The following is a 19,359-nucleotide window of genomic DNA, read 5'->3' on the forward strand; positions in this document are numbered from 1 at the left end:
CTTCCTTAAAAGATAAGTAGCTTATGAAATTTGAGAGGCACTTAGTTATCAAATATTATTCTGCTTATGGTACTCATGGGTCAACATGCCTCTTGAAATCTTGCTGTGAGTTTTGAGAGCTGGTTTTAAGTTCACTTTAAGTTAACTTAAGGGCCAAATAAACTTGATAAAACACTACAGCTGAAGCCAATGGACCAACATACATTACACAGAATAAAATCCAGAAAATTTACTGATGGTGGAAAAAGATGTCAAACTGCTTTTATTGTGACAATAAAACCACAAAATGTGTGTTAGACTGAAGTAGCCTTCATGAATATTTGAAGAGAGTGTACTCCGAACATTTTAACAAAACTCCTGACACTTGCCATTACAAAGGTGTTCCACAAACAGGTTGCAGGTAGGGATAATATTCACCACTCCTGTATCTGGATGTCTACAATGTAAATGTTGACAAGTGAGCTGTAGGAGTTTAATCTTTGGCTATAGCCGGTAGAGCCAGGAGAGGCCAGAGAGCTCCTGGGCTGAGAAGAGCTGCTGTCTGCCTGAGGACGAGATCAGCCCTCTAGGCTCTGGACTTCCAGTGAGAAAGCTTCCCCTTATTAACCAGGTCCAACCACCAGCCTACGTACGCATGCACTGAAATGGGATAAGGTAAGAAAACACAGCACTCGAGATTTTTCTGTTATCCCATGTGTATAATGGAAGAAGGCCACTCTGGCCATAATTACAACATACAAAGGAATAATCAAGATTTCAGGTGGGGAGCTGTATACTTATCCCTTTCTACTTCCTAAGTGTAGACCCCAAGCTGCAAAATGGGCAAGCAGTGAAAACGGAAGCAAAGTGCCTCAGTAAAAGGGGTAGTCTCATTTAGAAATTCTCATTTCCTTCATCAGCAAATACTCCCTTTGTTTTGTCCAGATTAACCTTTGGCCAAAGGTATGCATGGTCAGAATGTAGTCAGAAAGTAAAAATATAAAGAGCACAGTAGGAAGTAGAAGTAGCACAATGTTACTCAACCAAGCTAAAACAGAGCTGGCTATAGGATGCTCCAGAAAGACTTTTTGTCGTCGTCTTTAAATGAGGCACCATTTATAGGCCTTTGGAAAGCACTAGACTTAGAGGATGCCAAGAATACTGAATTTTAACTTCAGCTTGGTTTTCCCAAGAAGGGTATTATTATCTTTAAGGTAACCAAGAAAATCACAGGTATTAAGAATATTTATTGCCAGGAACCAGTGAGGTGGTTCACTTTATTCTCAACAGAAAACACTGAAGTGACCAACACAATGAAACTATCTACATAGTAATGAATGACACTGATAAAATGGAGTAAGGTCTATTGTTTGTATTCATGACAGAGATATTTTTGAACAGCAAAATTAACAATACACAAGAGATTAGAAAGAATGAGTAGGGCACATGTGAATTGCTTTTTTTTACTTTATAGTGCATCATTAAAACTACTGAAAATTAAGATACTTAATCTGAGTTTGTATGACAGAAGTCACAATGTAACCTGATACAATTTCTGGTTTTCATACTATTACTATACATAAAATACAAATGAAAAGATTAAAACAACACTTCTGTGGTTACTAAATGGCACGGGTGCCTGTGACCAAATTCAGTTTGCAGCTGAGTTCGATGTACTGAATCAGTTCACCTTATGGAGTAACAATTTCTGATAAAGTAGATTGCAAGCACAAAAAACCTCAGATTTTATTTTCCACTAATAGCTACTAAATTCAACTGATCTCCAAGGACTATAAGTTATAGCTTTTTGCTTGCTTAAATTACCAAGATCACTACTAATATAAGAAGGGGCATTAACGTGAGGCCTGCAGACCTGGCCTCACAGGTCCCTAATGCCCTGGGCAGCTACAAGACCATCACTGTGCTCCAGCAATGACTAACTTCATCAATGGTCAACTCTCTCCACCCACCATCTGCTTACACCACAGTTAGAGAGGTGGTAATTGCTTAACGGGGAGGAAACTAATGAGTGAGTATTTGGCAGCTATAATCAGCACAGCGCTTATTTTTTGGGTGATGAATCACCACTTTTTTCCCAGCCTCACAGTGCTGGTACGTTCACTGCACAGAAAACCTAGTTTCTGGATGGAGCTCGTGGCAGGGCAACAAACACAGATCTTGGTAGAGCCATGTCAAGAGACTGCTTTGGATAAACCAGAAAACCTTACGGTCAAAGGTGGCTGTGTGCAGTACTGCTCACCGTCATTTGCCAGCCACACACCCAGCTCTGGGAAAATGTGACTACTTGTCTGAAGATCTCAGAGAATTTGTTTACAGTCAATGAGGTTCACCTTTTCTTCACAGAGAGTGAAAACAAGACTGAGGATTCAATGAAGTCATACAAAGCGTCAACGACGGCGCCCAGGGCAAATGCTGGATCCACTCCCTTGTAGCCCACTTGCATTAAAGTGATTTCACACCACAACAATAATACTTCAAGCTCTGTCAAAATCCTGAATAAACTCAAGAAAATTGGAAAAAACCTGACTAAACAACATTTTGATACACTCAGCTGAAGCACATCTCCGAAATGTGCTCTCCACAAAGCCCTTGGCAGCCTCACTTCAGGCTGCCTGGTACCAGGGCCAGGAGACCTACCCGATGTTGTCATGGGCTACAAATTTCACTCCAGCTACCTTCAGTGCCCACCAAGACGACAGTGAGGTGAAGCAGCTTTATTTGGCACTACCGTGCAAGTGCTCTTTAGTGGTGGTGTATGTCGTCAAGATTTATTTGCCCTCTTCCCCTTGCCTCTCGTTCAGAGTTTGGGACTAGTTCAAGGTCTGGCCCAGCTTTTCGTACTACCTCCATGGTCTCTTGAACACAGATCTCCTCCACAGCAGCACTCATGGTCAGAATATAGTTAAATATAGGTCAGCAACTGCTTTCTATGGCATATCAGCTCTATCGCAAATGACATCCCATCTACCAACATTTTGTCTCAATGTTAAGGGACGTGACAAAGTTGACGAATCCATCACACACACTTCAGGGCAATGAACAGGTCAAACCAGTTCTTTTGCTTTACTATTAACTTTGGTGGAATCCAGAATCCCCAACGAGCTCAGTAGATTTCCTTTTGCCACCTAAAAGCAGGCATCTTATAATTCAAACTCCTGCCTCAGCGTTGCCTACAGTACCAAGTTATTCCATCCTTTTCATTCTGCTTTTGAACTGACATCAACAAGTGCCAAGGCTTTTTTATGTAATTTCAAGCCTGAGAATATCCACCCCAAATCCATTCATTTTGGGATCCATCAAAAACAGCTGAATATTAATAATTATTTATATATAGATACACATCAAAAAGTATAATATAAATAAAAATATTTAAACATATATAATTATCTATTGTATATATTTGTGTATATATTCATATTCTATAATTATTTATCTATACCTATAAAAAACATATATTATAAAGCAATACATTTCTGAGACCAGGGCTATTTTTTGAACCACTGATCTTCTACCCACTGAACTGCAGAACAGCTGAAAAATCAGCATAAGACATTGACTTCATCTGAGTAGCTCTTCTCCTTGTTTTTTCCCCTCTGCAAACTCTTTAGAAAAAAAAATGAACACCTGTTCTTCCTTTTTAGCCAGTTAGTTTTTATTACGACTGGCCCCAATATCATAATGAACATTTTAGTTTGGGCATTTCCAATTCATTTCTGCTTATGACAGTTGGTTTTACACCAGCACAACTCTAATGTTGTCCCTTCAAAGATCAAAGTAGAAGAGGGAGAATTCTAATAAAATCAGCTCTAATTCCATTAGATTTCAAGCAGTGCTTATGAATCTGCTCCTTGGGGGCCCATCACTAAAATGTCTCTTTCAGCTCTAGCTTCTTATTTTTCACATCTTCTTTAGAAATTCAGTACCCACTCGTGACATTCAGCAATTAGTATTTTTGTACTGTATATACACTACATTGCGGTAACTATTGCCCAGAAACAGATGCCTAATATACACTGCACATACACTTGTTGCTTCCAACTAGCAATCCTTCAGTTTGTAAAACAGACATAAAGCCACAAGGCTATTTCTACTCATTTCCACTGTCACCTCTGGAGCAGAATTGTAATCGATTGTTTGCAATTTGTGTATAATTTAAAGGATAACACAGCACTGTGTCATACATCACTCTCTAAAACAATGATGTCTACCTAGAAATGTATTTGCCAATTTTAAGGAATCTGCATTTAAGCTCTCTTATTTTTCAATTATCATATACAACAGTAGTATAATTTTTTTTTTTCAAAAACCAGACCTCTGCATGACGCTTTGGGATACATCAATGGTTTTAGAGTGACTAATACAACATCTTTATTTTGAAGCCACAGTACAAATACAGTCAGGTGTTCCGCACTTCGTTCTTTTAGTAGCATAATATCACTTCCCAAAATAAGAACTTAAGCAATGAATATTCTCTTTTTTTATTGTTAGTTCAAGACAGCTACAATTAAAGTTTCAGTACAATGATCCATTAAAGCCCATAACAAGGCTCAGCAGTGCTGTATATAGTTTACCTATACAGGAGATTTCAGAAGCATGCATAAAGACTCAAAATTTGCAGAAATTGCTTTGTAAGTTTACTCATTAGGATAACCTTTTTAATAGGACATGTAGAACAAGATGGGGGATTTCAGAAAGCATTATCCCTCTGCTATGGAACATTCTATTTCAAAATTTCCACAGAAACATTAAAACCCTTTTGCAATGCTACCAGGCTACCATCACTAGTATTGATTGAAACACCTGAGCCCGCATCTATGAAACTCCTTCAAATCCTTTGGCACCGTAACAAGAGTCAGGGTGTGTGACATCTTGCACCCTGAGCTAGAAAGCCTCTGAAAAAACAGCAGCAGGGCCAGTGCTATGGCTGGAAAATGCTTCTTTTTAAAACTAATTAGCTGCGTCTGTGACTACATATACATCTTTAAGAGACTGATAGAATTGAAGACTTGATCTACATATCTAGTTAGGTACCTGAACCCCCTTTTGTTTAATTGGCAATTGGGAACATACGTGCCATGGTGGGCCTGGAGCACAGGATGCTTACTACAAAGCAGAGATTTACCTTCAAGCTCTGCCCATCTGTCTTTCTGCCACTGCCCTCTCCTCCTTTACCATGTACATCGCCGCGGCCAGTGTAAAACCAAAGGTGATCATTTCTCAACCAACCTGTCAAACAACCGCTGCTGCACTGTAGCTGGTTAATCAAACGCGTCCCTTTTGAAACACAGATGCTGGTACTTAATCTGCCACTTCAAATTAGTGGCTCTGAAAATTCAGGTCCGTTTGCAAACCACAGTCTGTCCCAATCCATTATCACATGACACTTGGTCAGCAAGCAGATTGTAAATTAACATTTCCATCTTCTGCTGTAGCCTTTTAGTCATAGTAATTACAATAAAATCTCTTTAATCAGCAGACTCATAAAATAACCAAGACGGATGTCTTTTATTTGAGGAAGACTTTGTGATACACATTATGTCACCAGCTGCACAGGGAGAATATCAGGCTTTGCTAAGGTAGCTTTCTCACACTTAAGCCACAACCAGCTATTTGAGTTCCTCACGGATGCAACGCCTTCTGCTGCGGTTAAACTGAAACCAATAACAGATATTTCCAGTTTTCTCTTGCATTCTCAGTGTATTTCCAATGATTTTAATAAAATTGTCCCATAAAATGCCTGCAGATCACCTAAGCAAAGACAGACGTGCCCCTGTAATATCATTTCTACAGCATTCAAGGCAGCCTTTTCAATGGGGCTTATAATTAAGAACGCTTTTGATGGCGAAATTGGGTCTCTGCTGTTAATCAAAGGACCAAAGACACCCCTCAGCATGCATAATTCTACACCTCTTTGTTTCAGGGAAATCTTGACAGGAAAATAATGGTTCCTTCCATTTCTTTCTTCTTTGTCAGTTAACCAGGGAAGGTTATTCTGCTCCAGCCTCCCAACTGCTGCAGCATAAATTACCGGAGGGGGAGTCGGAGGCACATACTTCCTGGGAAACCTTTTGCATGTGTTTTGCACTGGGGGTGAATGAACTGACTTGGGCAAAGCGGTTTTTGCCAGAACCTTATGGGTATGACCCAGAGGGAATTCAGCACTTGTTTAAAATGCAGAAAAATTGTAGCTAGCTGAAACAGTCTGTCCCCCAAACCAAACCCATTTCTTGTTCTTCAGATTTCCCCAAATATGATCTCATCTCAGACCCAGCTAACCTCAGAGGCACGGCACTGCCAAGACTCTTCAACGGCTTGAAAGACCTGAAAACAAAACACACCGTATTTTTGCAAAGCTTCTGTCTTGAAATGAGATCCACCTCAGACAAATCGTCCAAGGTTACCCATTGCTTGCATTTCTAGGAATAATTCTTAGGTTTATAGGAGACATCTGAGTTCCCAACTTGTAGAGCTAGTCAGTACTCAAGGCACAAGAATTTCTGGTAATGAGACAAATCAGAATTAAAAGGTGCATAAAAAATAATGGGGGAAAATGTATGCAAACAGAAGAAATCTAAGAAGCTTTGTTCAGTCTCAAGCTTCAAGACAGGTCAAACAGTTCCTGATCCCGCTTTTCAGTGTTTTGATCCTGTCATTGATTTATGCCTGAGAAAGTAAAGAAGTTTAATCTTCAGGCAGATACTGAAATCACTGCAGCTAAAGAGGTAGAGCGCTCAGAAATAAACCACCTTGGTTCAAAAGCTTTTTATACTTGCAAATTTCATTAATCATTGTTTTTTACAATGTGCAAGTTCAAGACAATAAATCTAAACCATTCCTAAAAATAATCAAACTAACACAGATAGAAGCCCTAGGGCAATCTCAACCATGAGTTAACTGCTCCTGTGCTGCTTCCTTGATGTTACTGGACAAAGAGGCTTGTAAGACATACGGACTTCCCCTCACCTTGGCTGTACCTCCTCTGTGTCACATCCATGCACTTCCCCCGTGCAGGACATTCATAATTCACTGAATTTACAGTCTTATTAGGAAAGGATCCATTTTAAAGCAAACTCCAACATGAATTTTACATCAGTTTGCTCCTTTGGGTATTCCAGTATTCTTCAAAGAGAATGAATCAGTAATTAATGCAGGTTCATACATTTCTTCCTAGGTGTTGGCCCACATACGTGTTTTTGTCCAACAGGATACGTCCCTCGGCAAAGGCTTTAGGAGCACTGGGACCACCATTAGTTCCTTAGTGAACCATCAGTCACTTCAGTGTAATCGTCATGCTTCTTTCAGAAGCATGGTCTTTATTTTTCATTGATCATACAGAACTTGATCTGATCTAAATATATAATTTCCTGACATAGCCTGTTTTTGCTAGCTTTATATTTTTTCTATGTTACCCAACTTGATATTAAAAGTCAAGTGAAAAAGTTCCAAAAGTAACTGAAATTTTTAATTTGTTTTGAGGAAATGAGGAAATTTGTTTGAGGAAACAAAGTTTCTGAAGAGAGTATCATTGCTATCTTCCCACCAGAACCAGGTAGAAGTAGTGGGAATTACAGCCATTTCCTTCTGGTTTGCAGTTACAGAGGGACAGGAGCTGCACTCAGGAGATGCCACAGAAAGACATTTGGGTACACAAAGATCAAAGACGAAAGAGAACCTGAGATAAGCAACAGATATGGCATTACCAGTTACAACAGCAGCTAAATCTTATTCTACCAAGCATCATCATGTAGCTCTTACAGACGACTTGGGGGCAGAGTATTACAAGATATCTTAGACGGCTGCATCTAGTCTTATTTTTAGTCTTAAATCAGATAGCATTATAAAGACAATGTCCCTAGAGGCCATTCCCACACACTAAACATTATCTCTTGCCACCCACAGAGATCATGGGGCACAGCCTTTCCACGCTCTACTTTGCACTCCATACTTCAGCAAACCATAATAAAAGCATCTTCTTCTCGGCAGCTCCCCACCCCCACCCCTGAAACTACTTTCTCTTCCAGAATTACTGACTTATGCTGTTTCGTAACATCTTCCAAAAGTTGCTTTGACTTTCTTCCCAGACATGCTAGTCCGACCACTGGAACAGCAGGAGGGAAATTAAATTTGACACCAGAACGTCTCTACCAAGAAGCCAATTTTTTTAATCAGGAGCTGTTTTTAATCACTACCAACAGTCTTTGGGCAACAGGGTTTTATTCTGATCTCGGCTACAGTCGCAGCTAGGAGAAAGAACTATTAGTCTGAAGTGGAAAACTTTACAAAGATTGGAGGACATTCCTGATGGATTTTTCTCATGCATAATCAAACATTCTATCTGCAGTCAAGGTCAGGGGACAGAGACTATAGATGTCCATATTTAAGTCAGAAAGTATACAATATAAATGCTGAAGATTCAACAGCAAACATCTTCAGATATGGTCTGAGCCCTGGTGAATGGATCCAACCAAGTCTATGCACCAAGAATACAAAAGCTTGTCTGTAAAGGCAATCCAAACCCAAAAAACTCCTACGGACTATGCTTGTTGTTTAGTTCCTCAAAACTTTTCTACATCAAGGATGCTGTATAGAAGAAGGGGAGCAACTGTTCCTGTAACAGTACTTTGAAGAATGTAGAAAAGTTTGAGAAAATACAAGCAAGCAAACAAACAAACAAGAAATCCCCAGACATCTTTTCTGCATGTAGTAGCAAGCAGAGTATCTGTCAAAAAGAAAGCAGTGTCAGGGCGTGTGCTCCTCAGATTCCTTCTTTTAGGGCTCCCCGCCTTTTTTTTCTCCTTGACATAGCATAGGCAGGCTTATATGGGGTCTTTGTTAGTGAAGCATACTGGTTCAGTATTTTTCTAATACCTTCCATTAGGCAATGTTTTACTATTGTTAAACTGAATAATTTTTATCATAGTACAGCTACAATCCTGCAAACAGATGTATCTGAGTTTTGACACTTGGACCCCATTCTTTGTAAAGCTGGCATCCTTACAAAAACTAGGTTGTGAACTCAGACTCAGATGGTACAGCAAAGCCTGCTGGTGTGTTACCTCCCTGTATCTCTTTAAAAATTGCATTTTTCCCAGAGCACCGGTCACCATTCAGGCACTTTCAACTCTGATCCTTTGCAGACTAAGCCTGTATTTTCCTTTCAAAGTCCTTTTCCCTACTACTTTGCAGCAGTAATAAACACGGTTCTTTCAGGTAACAGCTGTCTTGCAGCTTGACACTCTGTTCAGAAACATATTACAGTGACTACTAGAGGAACATATCTTAAAATCAGGGTAGCCTCCAACAGACTTTGAAGCTATCTAAGCTTTTAAATGTGAGTGTATGAAGCTCATTTTCTTTGTAACACTTGAAGCAGAGCAGTTACCTTAACTGACCCAGTGAAGAGGAAAATGCCAAGCAGCATCTCTCTGAACTGTGCATGCAGAGAGAGTGTAAAACAGCAAGGGCAGGACACAGCACTTCAACATATTTTTCTGAGTTGCAAGCAGTGACCACATTGCTTTAAGCATCTAGAACTCAACAACAGATCAGAGTTTGATGAAACAGTGTGCCCTTCACAGCATTTTTTTTCCAAAGACTACTTAAGAAAAGACTTAAGTGTCCACAGACATGCCCCAGGCTCCCAGTTTACTCCAGCACTACTCCAATAGTACCACTGCTATATGTTTATAACCCCTAGGGAGCTGATGCAAACTCCATATTGCATCACCACACTATACCAAATATATCACTGCCCCTTTTTTTGACTATAATTATGACTGGGACAAACCTCTTATCTACCAATAGGGCATGAAAAAACAGATGTCCTTCTCTAACACCCATGAAGTACAAGTGATTAAGCAATGCAATATGTAGTATTATGTTCAAATGCCCCGCTTTGGTCATGCACAACTTCTAGACATCACAATCCTTCAGAAAAGCTTTCCTGCACCCTCCTCCATCTGATGGTGGGAAGGTATGGAGAATTTAAATAGACGTGGATACAGCCATTCTGCTGAAGAATACTTGGGAAATAATAAAAAACTCCAAAGTTCTCAAATACAAGCATGTTTCTGCACTGATTAATCTACAGGAGAAGCAACTCAGTTGTGTTTTTCAGAGGGTGTGGTGGAAATGTGACCAGCTCCTACAAGAATGGGCTCCTGCCCTGAGACAGAATTTTCTACATCCCAATGCAATTCAAACCTAAACTCCCATCGATAAGGGAGGAAGGACTGTGTGGTTGCATAATGATACTCACCTCACCTAGATATGCCAGAGATTATAACAGCATCAGTCACTTACTCTATGCTTGCATAAAGCATAAGGACTCAGGCAGGTGCCTCCTTCCTTCTCCATCTAGTTTATAAAGAAAAGCTTATTTAAAAAAAGCTTTCTTTTTTTTTTCGTTTCAATGAAAAATTAGCAGATGGCTTGAGCCCTTGTAGCATTAATGAAGTGTATTCAGCATGAGGCATGGTTAAAAAGTAAGTACCTCCAGCTTACTTGGAGACTGACTAGCCTCAAACAAGCCTCAGGATCTCCCTTTAATCCCTTCTAGAACTGAGCAACTATCACTGCCTAACTCAAATAAAACAGGCCCCCAGGAATTTTCCTGTAGTTCTGGTAAGCTGTGGGTAAGCACAAAATAGTTGTAAGGCTCAGACAAAATTTGTGAAAGAAAATGCTCAGGTTCACAGGGCTCGAGGAACAGCCCCAACTGCCTTCCTCTTCTCCCCACAGACACTAACCCAGATATAATTAGGGCTTAACTTTACAAACAAAAAAAAGGTCTTCTCCAGGAGATGCTAAAATGACCAAAAAAAAAAGTACTTGCTCAACTGTATGTAGCTTCTGTCTTCTATGTCTTTTTGATTTACCTACAATGCTGTAGAAGTAGTCAACAATGCTTTTTCATTTTTGTCACGTTTCAGACATTGGTTAGGGATTGGCAAAGCTCTGCAGAGATAGGCTAGCAATAACTGAAAAGTTGATTTGCTCTTGTCTTCAGACACGGAGACATCCCTCTGTTTGTACCAGTCTTTCTATCATTGGGCCAGCGTATTCTTGCTCCCATCTCAGCTGAGATCATGTACCTACCACACAGGAATATGCAAAATGCCTCACTACCAATATTAACAGAAGAGCACTGTACCATATTATTCATGCAAGATGCTATCAAAAAATTATTTCACAAATCTATTTGCTACATGTCTCCTCCCCTCTTACTCGCTGTTTACTTAGCTGCCGAAATCACTACATTTCAAATGCAGACATGAACCTTACCATGAATATCAACTAACATCTTCTGACTGAGCTACAATTTAAAATGTCAGTTCCAGGCAAACAAGTGAGCAAAACTCATGAGGGCATAATTTATTAACACTGTAAAATGGACTGCTGCTAAATTTTTTCCTCTGGTAATGACAGAGTTGGCCCCTAATCAGATGTGTGCACAGTACGAGGAGTTACAGGATCACCCTAATTCTGCCGGCTGATTCAGGTTTTCACATTTGGTTCAGTTCTTAATGGAAAACCAGGCAATACATTAAAGAAACCCCTTCCTCTGAAAAAAATAAAATTTCCTTTCTAAGAGATCACAGCAGCACAGAAAAGTAAGGCTGTAAATGATATTAAAGGTAGAAACTAATTAACTTTGTTGTCCTAAAAATTGAACCAGATAGATTTAGAGAGGTTTGTTCAATTTATCATTACACCTTTAAGAACTAGGGGTTCACAACCTCCGGAGGCGGCCTGTTATGGTGCTTAGCTATCATTAATGTTGCAAAGTTTTTCCTTTGAAAACTAAAACTTCTCATCACAGCCTCAGAGAATATTAATAAGAAACGTTTATTGTGCTGCCTAAAAACAACCTTTCTAAGAATACGAACACTATCATTTATTTCTTCTTTCTAGAATAAACACTTACCTGTGAATGCTTCTTCTATTCAGTTAATTCATGCTATGCATTTATTAACATTTTATAAATTAAAACTTAATTTTCCATTGTAAAATTATTTCCTCACTTTTCTGCATTGATCTTCCTCTTAATGATTCTGGATCTCACATTTAGTTTACTGATTTTAATCCCATTTTCTATAGTGCTTGCAGTCCAGCTTGAAGGTTACAGGCTTTGTTTAGCCACAAGAAGAGAGGACTCGGGGGGATCTTATCATCAAAGTGTATCAAAAATAGCTGATGGGAGGGAGTAGAGAAGATGGAGCTAGACTCTTCTCAGCAGTGCCCAGTGAACAAACAAAAAGCAATGGCACAAAGGGAAAAACAGAAAATACCTTTTAAACGTAAGAGAAGAACTCCTGTACTGCGAGGGCTGTCAAACGCTGGAACAAGCTGCCCAGAGGGGTTGTGGAGCCTCCAACCTCGCATGGACTGGATACAGCCTTGAGCAACCTGCTCCAGGTGGTCCTGCCTGACCAAGGGGTTGGTCCAGACGATCTCAAGAGCCGCTTGCTGGCCTCAGCCACTCTTGTCACCCTGTGGTTCTGTCCAGCTGTATCCTACCATTCACAAATTCATAACCTCACTAGATATATCCTTCTGCCAGACAGCATACCATCGCCAATTACTCTGTATGTTTGCTGTCATCCACATAGTAAGAATCATACACACACTGTAAATCTCCAGATTGCTTCTGAGATGTCATATATGACTCTAACCAAAGCCGTAAAGAAGAAACAGACTGTTCCCCTACCCCAGCTTAGCTTCAGGGTCACTAAGTCACTATCTCAAGCAATCGTTTCATAAAATCCATTTCACAAACTCACTATACTCCATCATTACGTTTGTTTCTGCCCTCAGTACTGTAACTAGGAGACTTAAAATCTATGTGCTCTGTTACAAAATTATCTTAAAAATTCCAGCCTTCACTTATTCATGGCCACTTGCTTTTGAGGATCTTTCGTTGTACCAAATATGGTTTACCAGTCTGCAATTCAAAAACCTTCTTTCTCCACTTTAAGAACATGCTCTCTGTGTGCCCTCTTATGGGATCTCACCTGTCCTTTATTGTTCTTACACAGTAATTGCTCATGAATTTGAAGCTGGTTCAATTAGTTGCTTGAATAAACTCCCTGCTAAGCCTACAAACCTGAATGCATCTAACTCATGAACACATCCTTTAACCTGTTCTTTCCTTTTTCTGCCCCGTGTTCCTACCACCTTCCTCTTAGCTTCAACTGTGCTAAGCAGCTGACCCCAATTAACCTTTTTCAGAACAACAGAAGCAAGAAAGGTTGATCTGTATTCCAACTTCTGTATCCATTATTTTCTCTTCTTCTCTTTCAGATAAGTCTTAGTTTCCTTTGTCTCCCTCTACTTACAGAAGCTTTTTTTTATTTACAAAACCTTATTTTAATGTGCGTTACCTCCCTTCCTATGTGTAGCTCATCATTTATTTTATTTGTCCAGCATGCTTTAGAAGTTCTTTTATCTTTAATAGTCATCATGCTGTAAAAGTTTGAAAACATTTCTCCTTATCCTCCCCATACTGTTGTTCAGGTACTTCGCTCTTATTAGCCAAGTGTCTTGAATTAAGTCTCAGCTTACCTGCAGAAACTGCTAAATGATCTCACGTTTTTAATATCCTTTTGTAACTGTATTTCAAAGCTGTGCTAAACAAATCAGTCAGAGAGCATCAGCCAAGCAGTCCACCCACGTTCACAATCTTTCTTTACCTAATGATAATTACAGATTGTACTACAGACAGCCTTTAATAAACAGCATCAAGTTTAGAAGGAAGACATCTGTAGGGACCCTTCTGTTGCCATGGAAATATCTTCAGGCCAAGCTGTCTTTAGCTCCACGTTAGCCTATTATTATGCTTTTCTTTGGGTATTATTACAAATTATGGACTAACCCACCCCAATCAGATTATTATAAATGGTATTGCGTCTGACTTTGAGGAATTCCAAAGAACACTGAGCCACAAATGCTACAGAAAAGGGCAAATTCCTGGACTTCCAACAAACTGAAACCTTGCCTGATGTTGCATGGATTTTATTCCACTCTGTCCTGAACATCTTCAACTTCCACCAGTAAGTCAGGGCTCGCAGCAAGGAACTGAGCCCCACAACCACTGCCACACTTTCTGAAGGCACTAAGTGAGCAGTTCATGGCAAAATTTTTTTCGCATCATTGTAAAAGTTTGGATGAAACTTAAGTCATGCCAGCTCAAAAAATTAAATAGATGACTACTTTTTGAGACTAGCTGATTAATGCAGTAATAAATATGCATGCAATAAACAACAACAAATTATGTAGAACGCTACAGCAACAGTCACAATAAATGTGTATAACAAACACTCTCATGCGGAGGACCTTTTGCTCTGAAGGACCCCAAAACATTTTGCAACTATGTACACATAACACTGCTGAAATGTAGTCACCTCAAAGGGCAGAAGGTAGTAAGCAACTTGCAAACAGCATATAGCGTGAGATCTTTAACACCCACACATAATAAACAGGATCTCAGTTTTTAAGATCACATCCAAAACACACCCACACAGCCAAGTGCACGGAACTCAATTTACTTATTTCATATAAATTAAGAAAGAAATTAACCTCTGCTAAGATATGAGCCATTGGACTTGAGAAGGGTGAGGGAACCAAACTTGAAAATTAGAGTTTTCATAATTAACTATGACATTTTGACTGCTCCTCTGAAATTAAATAGGATGTAATTGAAAATGTTCCTTACTCTGACAATATTTCATATTGTCAATAACTTTTAAACAGAAAATCAATCAGAAGAGTTTTCCCTACTGGCTTGAATCGCAACACTAAATTTTTTCAACAAGTATTTGATGATAGACTTTTGAAGATGATCACTATGACTGCTGTCCAAAGAAGTACAGGCAATGTCTTAAGCAGGAACCGAATGATGTAACCTGAAACCCACAAAAAAAGATATGAAGAGAATGCCAGGGAACAAAGTGAAGGCTGCTGGTGCTTACCTAGTATGAGCTGCATCTGCCTGTGAAAAACCTGTTAGTGGAGTTGCTCAGATTAAAAAAAATTGTAACAAAATTATTTTCTAGAAAAGTTTCTCTCTCTATTTTTTTAATACGTTATAACTGCAAAATGAAGAAAAAAAAAAAAAGGAAAAAGTATTTTTATCTGACTGTCCAGAGTGTGAACAGTGATTTAGGATCTATTTTTGCACTACTACCTCAAACAAAAGTCCACAGAAATCACAGAACCACAGAATGGTAGGGGTTGGAAGGGACTCTGGAGATCATCTTGTCCAACCCCCCTGCTTGAGCAGGCACACCTAGAGCAGGGGGCACAGGACTACATCCAGGTGGGTTTTGAATGTCTCCAGGGAAGGAGACTCCACACCCTCCCCGGGCAGCCTGTTCCACTGCTCTGTCACCCTCACAGGAAAGAAGTTTTTTCTCATATTGAGGTGGAACTTCCTGTCTTCCAGCTTGTGCCCATTGCCCCTTGGCCTGTCACTGGGCACCACTGAAAAGAGTCTGCCCCATCCTCTTGACACCCACCCTTTAGATATTGATAAGTATTGAGAGGATCCCCCCCCTCAGTCTTCTCCAGGCTGAACTCCAGCTCTCTCAGCCTTTCCTCATAAGGGAGATGCTCCAGTCCCCTGATCACCTTTGTAGCTCTCCGCTGGACTTGCTTAAGCAGTTCCCTGTCCTTAAACGTGGCAACACTAGGGCAGAGTAGAGGGGGAGGATAACCTCTCTCTACCTGCTGGCCACACTCCTTTGAATGCACCCCAGGATACCGCTGGCCTTCTTGGCCACAAGGGCACATTGCTGGCTCACAATCATCCTCCCAGGGACCCTAGAAAATCTGTGATTATTGCTCAGAAGTAATGTTAAATTAAGTTAGCAATTTAAAACATCTCGAGCTGAGCTTTCCCTCTTCTTCCTTACATCTTTCAATCTTCGTTTCTGCTTGATCTTATTCTCTCCAAAAAAATAAATTACTTTTTTAATAAGCCTAGGGATGTGGTTTTATGCAAGCTGTAAAATCAGAAATACTTGAGAACACAGCTGCAGGCTGAAAAGCTTCACATAACAACAAGGGGTCCAGCTACCACCAGTACCAAGCAGGCAGCACCACAGCTAAGTAACTGACTTATCACCTTGATCTTTCTACAGCAGCATTTGCACTACACCACCCTCCCAAGGTCAACGTAAACTGACAACAAACCCTGATGTTAGAAGGCGCAGCAATCCCACCTCTCGCCTGTCCCCAACTTGCCTCCTCACTCATGCTGCCATAGGGACTTACACAGCAGCACCATGGAACTTGCACGTTGAAAATAACTTCTTTCCCTCAAAAAAAAGCATTAATTTTTATTGTGTATCAGTTCCTGAATCTGATGTACTAGAAACACTTCTTTTGATGATGGGGAAGCGGCTTGGGGTCAACCATGTGCAGCCAAGACAAGGTGGGAAGATGCTGCGTGCTGGCAGCAGTACTAGTTTATGCCATGGAATGGTGATGATGAGATGCGGTGGTAGTCTGAGGGCAACGCAAAAGGGTTAGGACAATGATGTCTTCCCAGGTGGTTGGTAGTCCTGTAAAATCAACTCACATTCAGCAGTGCCTCCTTCTGCCAGTAATCCCACTGGGATCAGCAGGACCACGCAGACAACTGTTATGCCACAGTCCCTGAAGTGTTCTCCCATGTGTTTAATTTACATGATCACACACTATCACTCGTACAAAGCTCTCCATTCCTTCAGCGCTCATGATCAATGGCCATCAGTGAATGGGACAACAGGTCGTACTTGTTAGTCCACTGTCACCAATGACTGCTTGATGCTCTGTTCTATTTGGAAGATGCCACTCAACCACCTGCAGTAATATTAAAACTTTCTCATTCATGTTGTAGGAGACACAACCTGAGTTCAAGGTTTACTGAATGCCCCACTGCTGTACAGACCCTCGAGCCAGGCCTCAACACTGTGTGAAGCTGAGACCCTGCAGTGTAGAGGACTCCGACTTCATGAACTCCGCTTCTGTTCCCAGCAGGGCACAGAAGACCGTCCTGCCGGTCTTCCTCTCTAGAAATCCTCCCCCTACATGAAAGTGCCACAGGGCTGAGGCTCCACGGATGTGAAAAACACACCCACCAAAGTAAATGGGCCCAAAGCAGATGGGGCAATAATGCCAATGATAAATTGCGGGTGGAAGAAAAGGAGGACGATGGAGAATAGGCACTGAGCACCCTTCCCTCTACACTTCAGAAGCTGAAGAAATTAAAGACAAATACCTGATTAACACTGGAAAGTCAATCACAAGGCTTAATTTAAGCTGCATTATATACAAACGATCCCCAAGGAACAGCAGGCACAATAAGCAGGTCAGAAAAAGTAGTATTATTGTTTAATTAAAAGAGAAAAACGAAGATTTCTGCAGATCCTAAGTTCAATATAGTTCCAATTAAGAACAATAAGATAACGCCAAACAATCTCGCAGCATTTAGCTGCACAGCAAATGATCTCTGGTAGTGTTACTGGCTTCGCAAACAATGTATTTGCCAAGAACAATGCACCTATTTAAAGAAATTGCCAATAATCCCACTAGCACTTTCCATATATAAAACATCTAATCCTGTGATTTCTAAGATTTTTTTTAACATTTCAAAGTAGACATAGAAAATATTTTAAAAATATGCTTTCCAACTAATTGAACACCAAATCAATGAAAAAATGGAAGTAGGTAGCAGCCAAAGCATGACGTGCACAAAGAAAGTGCCATTTCCTAGGTAAAAGGGCTTCGCACTCAACAGTGCGGTGCTGAGAAAGAACTTGCCACTTGACATACAGCAGTTGCGTAAGTGAGAAGAGCGATGCTAATTAAATCAAGAGATTGCCGCAAAAGGTCATGTTATTTAATATGCGGTATTCTTGGGCCTTTAAAGAACACTTAACATGTGGCACTTCTGTTTTTAAGTCACATTTCAGAGACTTCTCTTATATTCTTTACATCAGTTCTCCACCTATGAAGACTTGCGGAAAGAACTTGCAATACTGAGTGACAAGGCAATAACACCTATTGCATGTGGGAAAACTAACCCTTACTGCGCATATACCATGATGACTGCAAACTGGCCGCACATTAAATGTAGCTCTTCTGGTGGTAATGGGTTATTTTATAGCAGTTCTCTTGGGAAACAATATTTCCTTAAAGAAGATGCCAGGTTATGAAGTAAGACGTGTATCACATTGCTTTAAATGCTGCATGGAAAATAGACGTGGCAAAGAGGTAAAGACCTCCTATCTTCCAAGAATGAACTTGACTCACTGTGGTGATTACAGTGGTTCTGAATAAATCAGCCTGCTACCACTACCATCTCACTCCACACAACCAGACTTAAACCTGCTTTAATGCACAGTATGTTTCACCATATGCCCACGTAACAAGGGTTTGGGGTTGTTTTTCTGTTGAGGGTCAGCTTAGCTTCTTTGTGGATATTGCCACTCAAAATGTTACGCCGCGTACTCAGATGCCATTCGGATACAAATCTAATGAATGGGTTGTAAAGCATCTATGTTGTCATGTTCCCAGTAACAAAACTGCTGAGGGTTCAAGCAGTTACCATGCAGTAACAGTAATTTTGGAGACCAAGGTACTCCCTCAGTCACTATTTGCCTCACTGCCTCCCAATGAGGCTATCGTTGAAGTCACCCAAGGCATCAACCAGGGTAACAGATCTACAGAACGTTTATTCTGGGTCTGAAACATTAAAAGACAAGAGCTTCACTTGGATTTAAGAAATACACAGTGATGATGGTTAGATTTTGAGCCAGTTTTTATTTTTAGACTTAGGAAGCGTGACACAGGGATCAGTACAACATGGTATAGATGAGACCACACGTTAGATGTAAAGCTAATTTTTTCTAGTAGGGACACAAAGTTCATTTGAACACCATCTAGTGCAGCATTCATCTCACCCCCCAGAAAGAACAATAAAACAAATACCTGTGTTTTGCAAAAGGGACAGACTTGTTCTTATCAGGGCGCAGTGGAAGAAGTTATTTTCCGTCTATGAATTCTTTACTGACTTAGAGGCTGGTTAGCCCAGATAAACTCTCCTCCATACATTCTTCCCTGACAACTGAACCCAGATAAGGTTCTCCAGCTAAAATCTGACCAGATTAAGATGTTCAGGCCGTTCATGACAAAAGTGCTTTCCTTGGCCCAGCAGAGCTCAACCTTCTTTTTACTCTGCCCCCACCCTCCCACCCCGAGCTTATGAGAATGATGAGAAGTTCTTCTACTTCCTCAAGGTCAGGCGCGAAGTGGTGGGTAGCAATGAACTAGATGATTTACCTGGGAGGAGAGACACTCTGAATTCAAAATTAGACT

General features: G+C 40.4%; 1 protein-coding gene across 19 annotated transcripts in view; it reads right to left on the reverse strand.

The window, feature by feature from the left end:
- The window catches only part of KLF12 (KLF transcription factor 12), a 251,879-nt gene that overhangs the window by 116,229 nt on the left and 116,291 nt on the right, over positions 1 to 19,359 (reverse strand). For 5 of the 19 annotated variants that reach the window (XM_075088425.1, XM_075088481.1, XM_075088380.1 and 2 more), the window contains exon 4: positions 6,277 to 6,321. The exons of the other annotated variants lie outside the window; for them this stretch is intronic. In XM_075088425.1, the coding sequence (XP_074944526.1) occupies positions 6,277 to 6,321 (45 nt within the window). The remainder of the gene's footprint in view (positions 1 to 6,276; positions 6,322 to 19,359) is intronic. 19 annotated transcript variants of the gene reach the window in all.

The sequence above is a fragment of the Phalacrocorax aristotelis genome, chromosome 1, assembly GCF_949628215.1.
Source record: "Phalacrocorax aristotelis chromosome 1, bGulAri2.1, whole genome shotgun sequence".
NCBI lineage: Eukaryota > Metazoa > Chordata > Aves > Suliformes > Phalacrocoracidae > Phalacrocorax > Phalacrocorax aristotelis.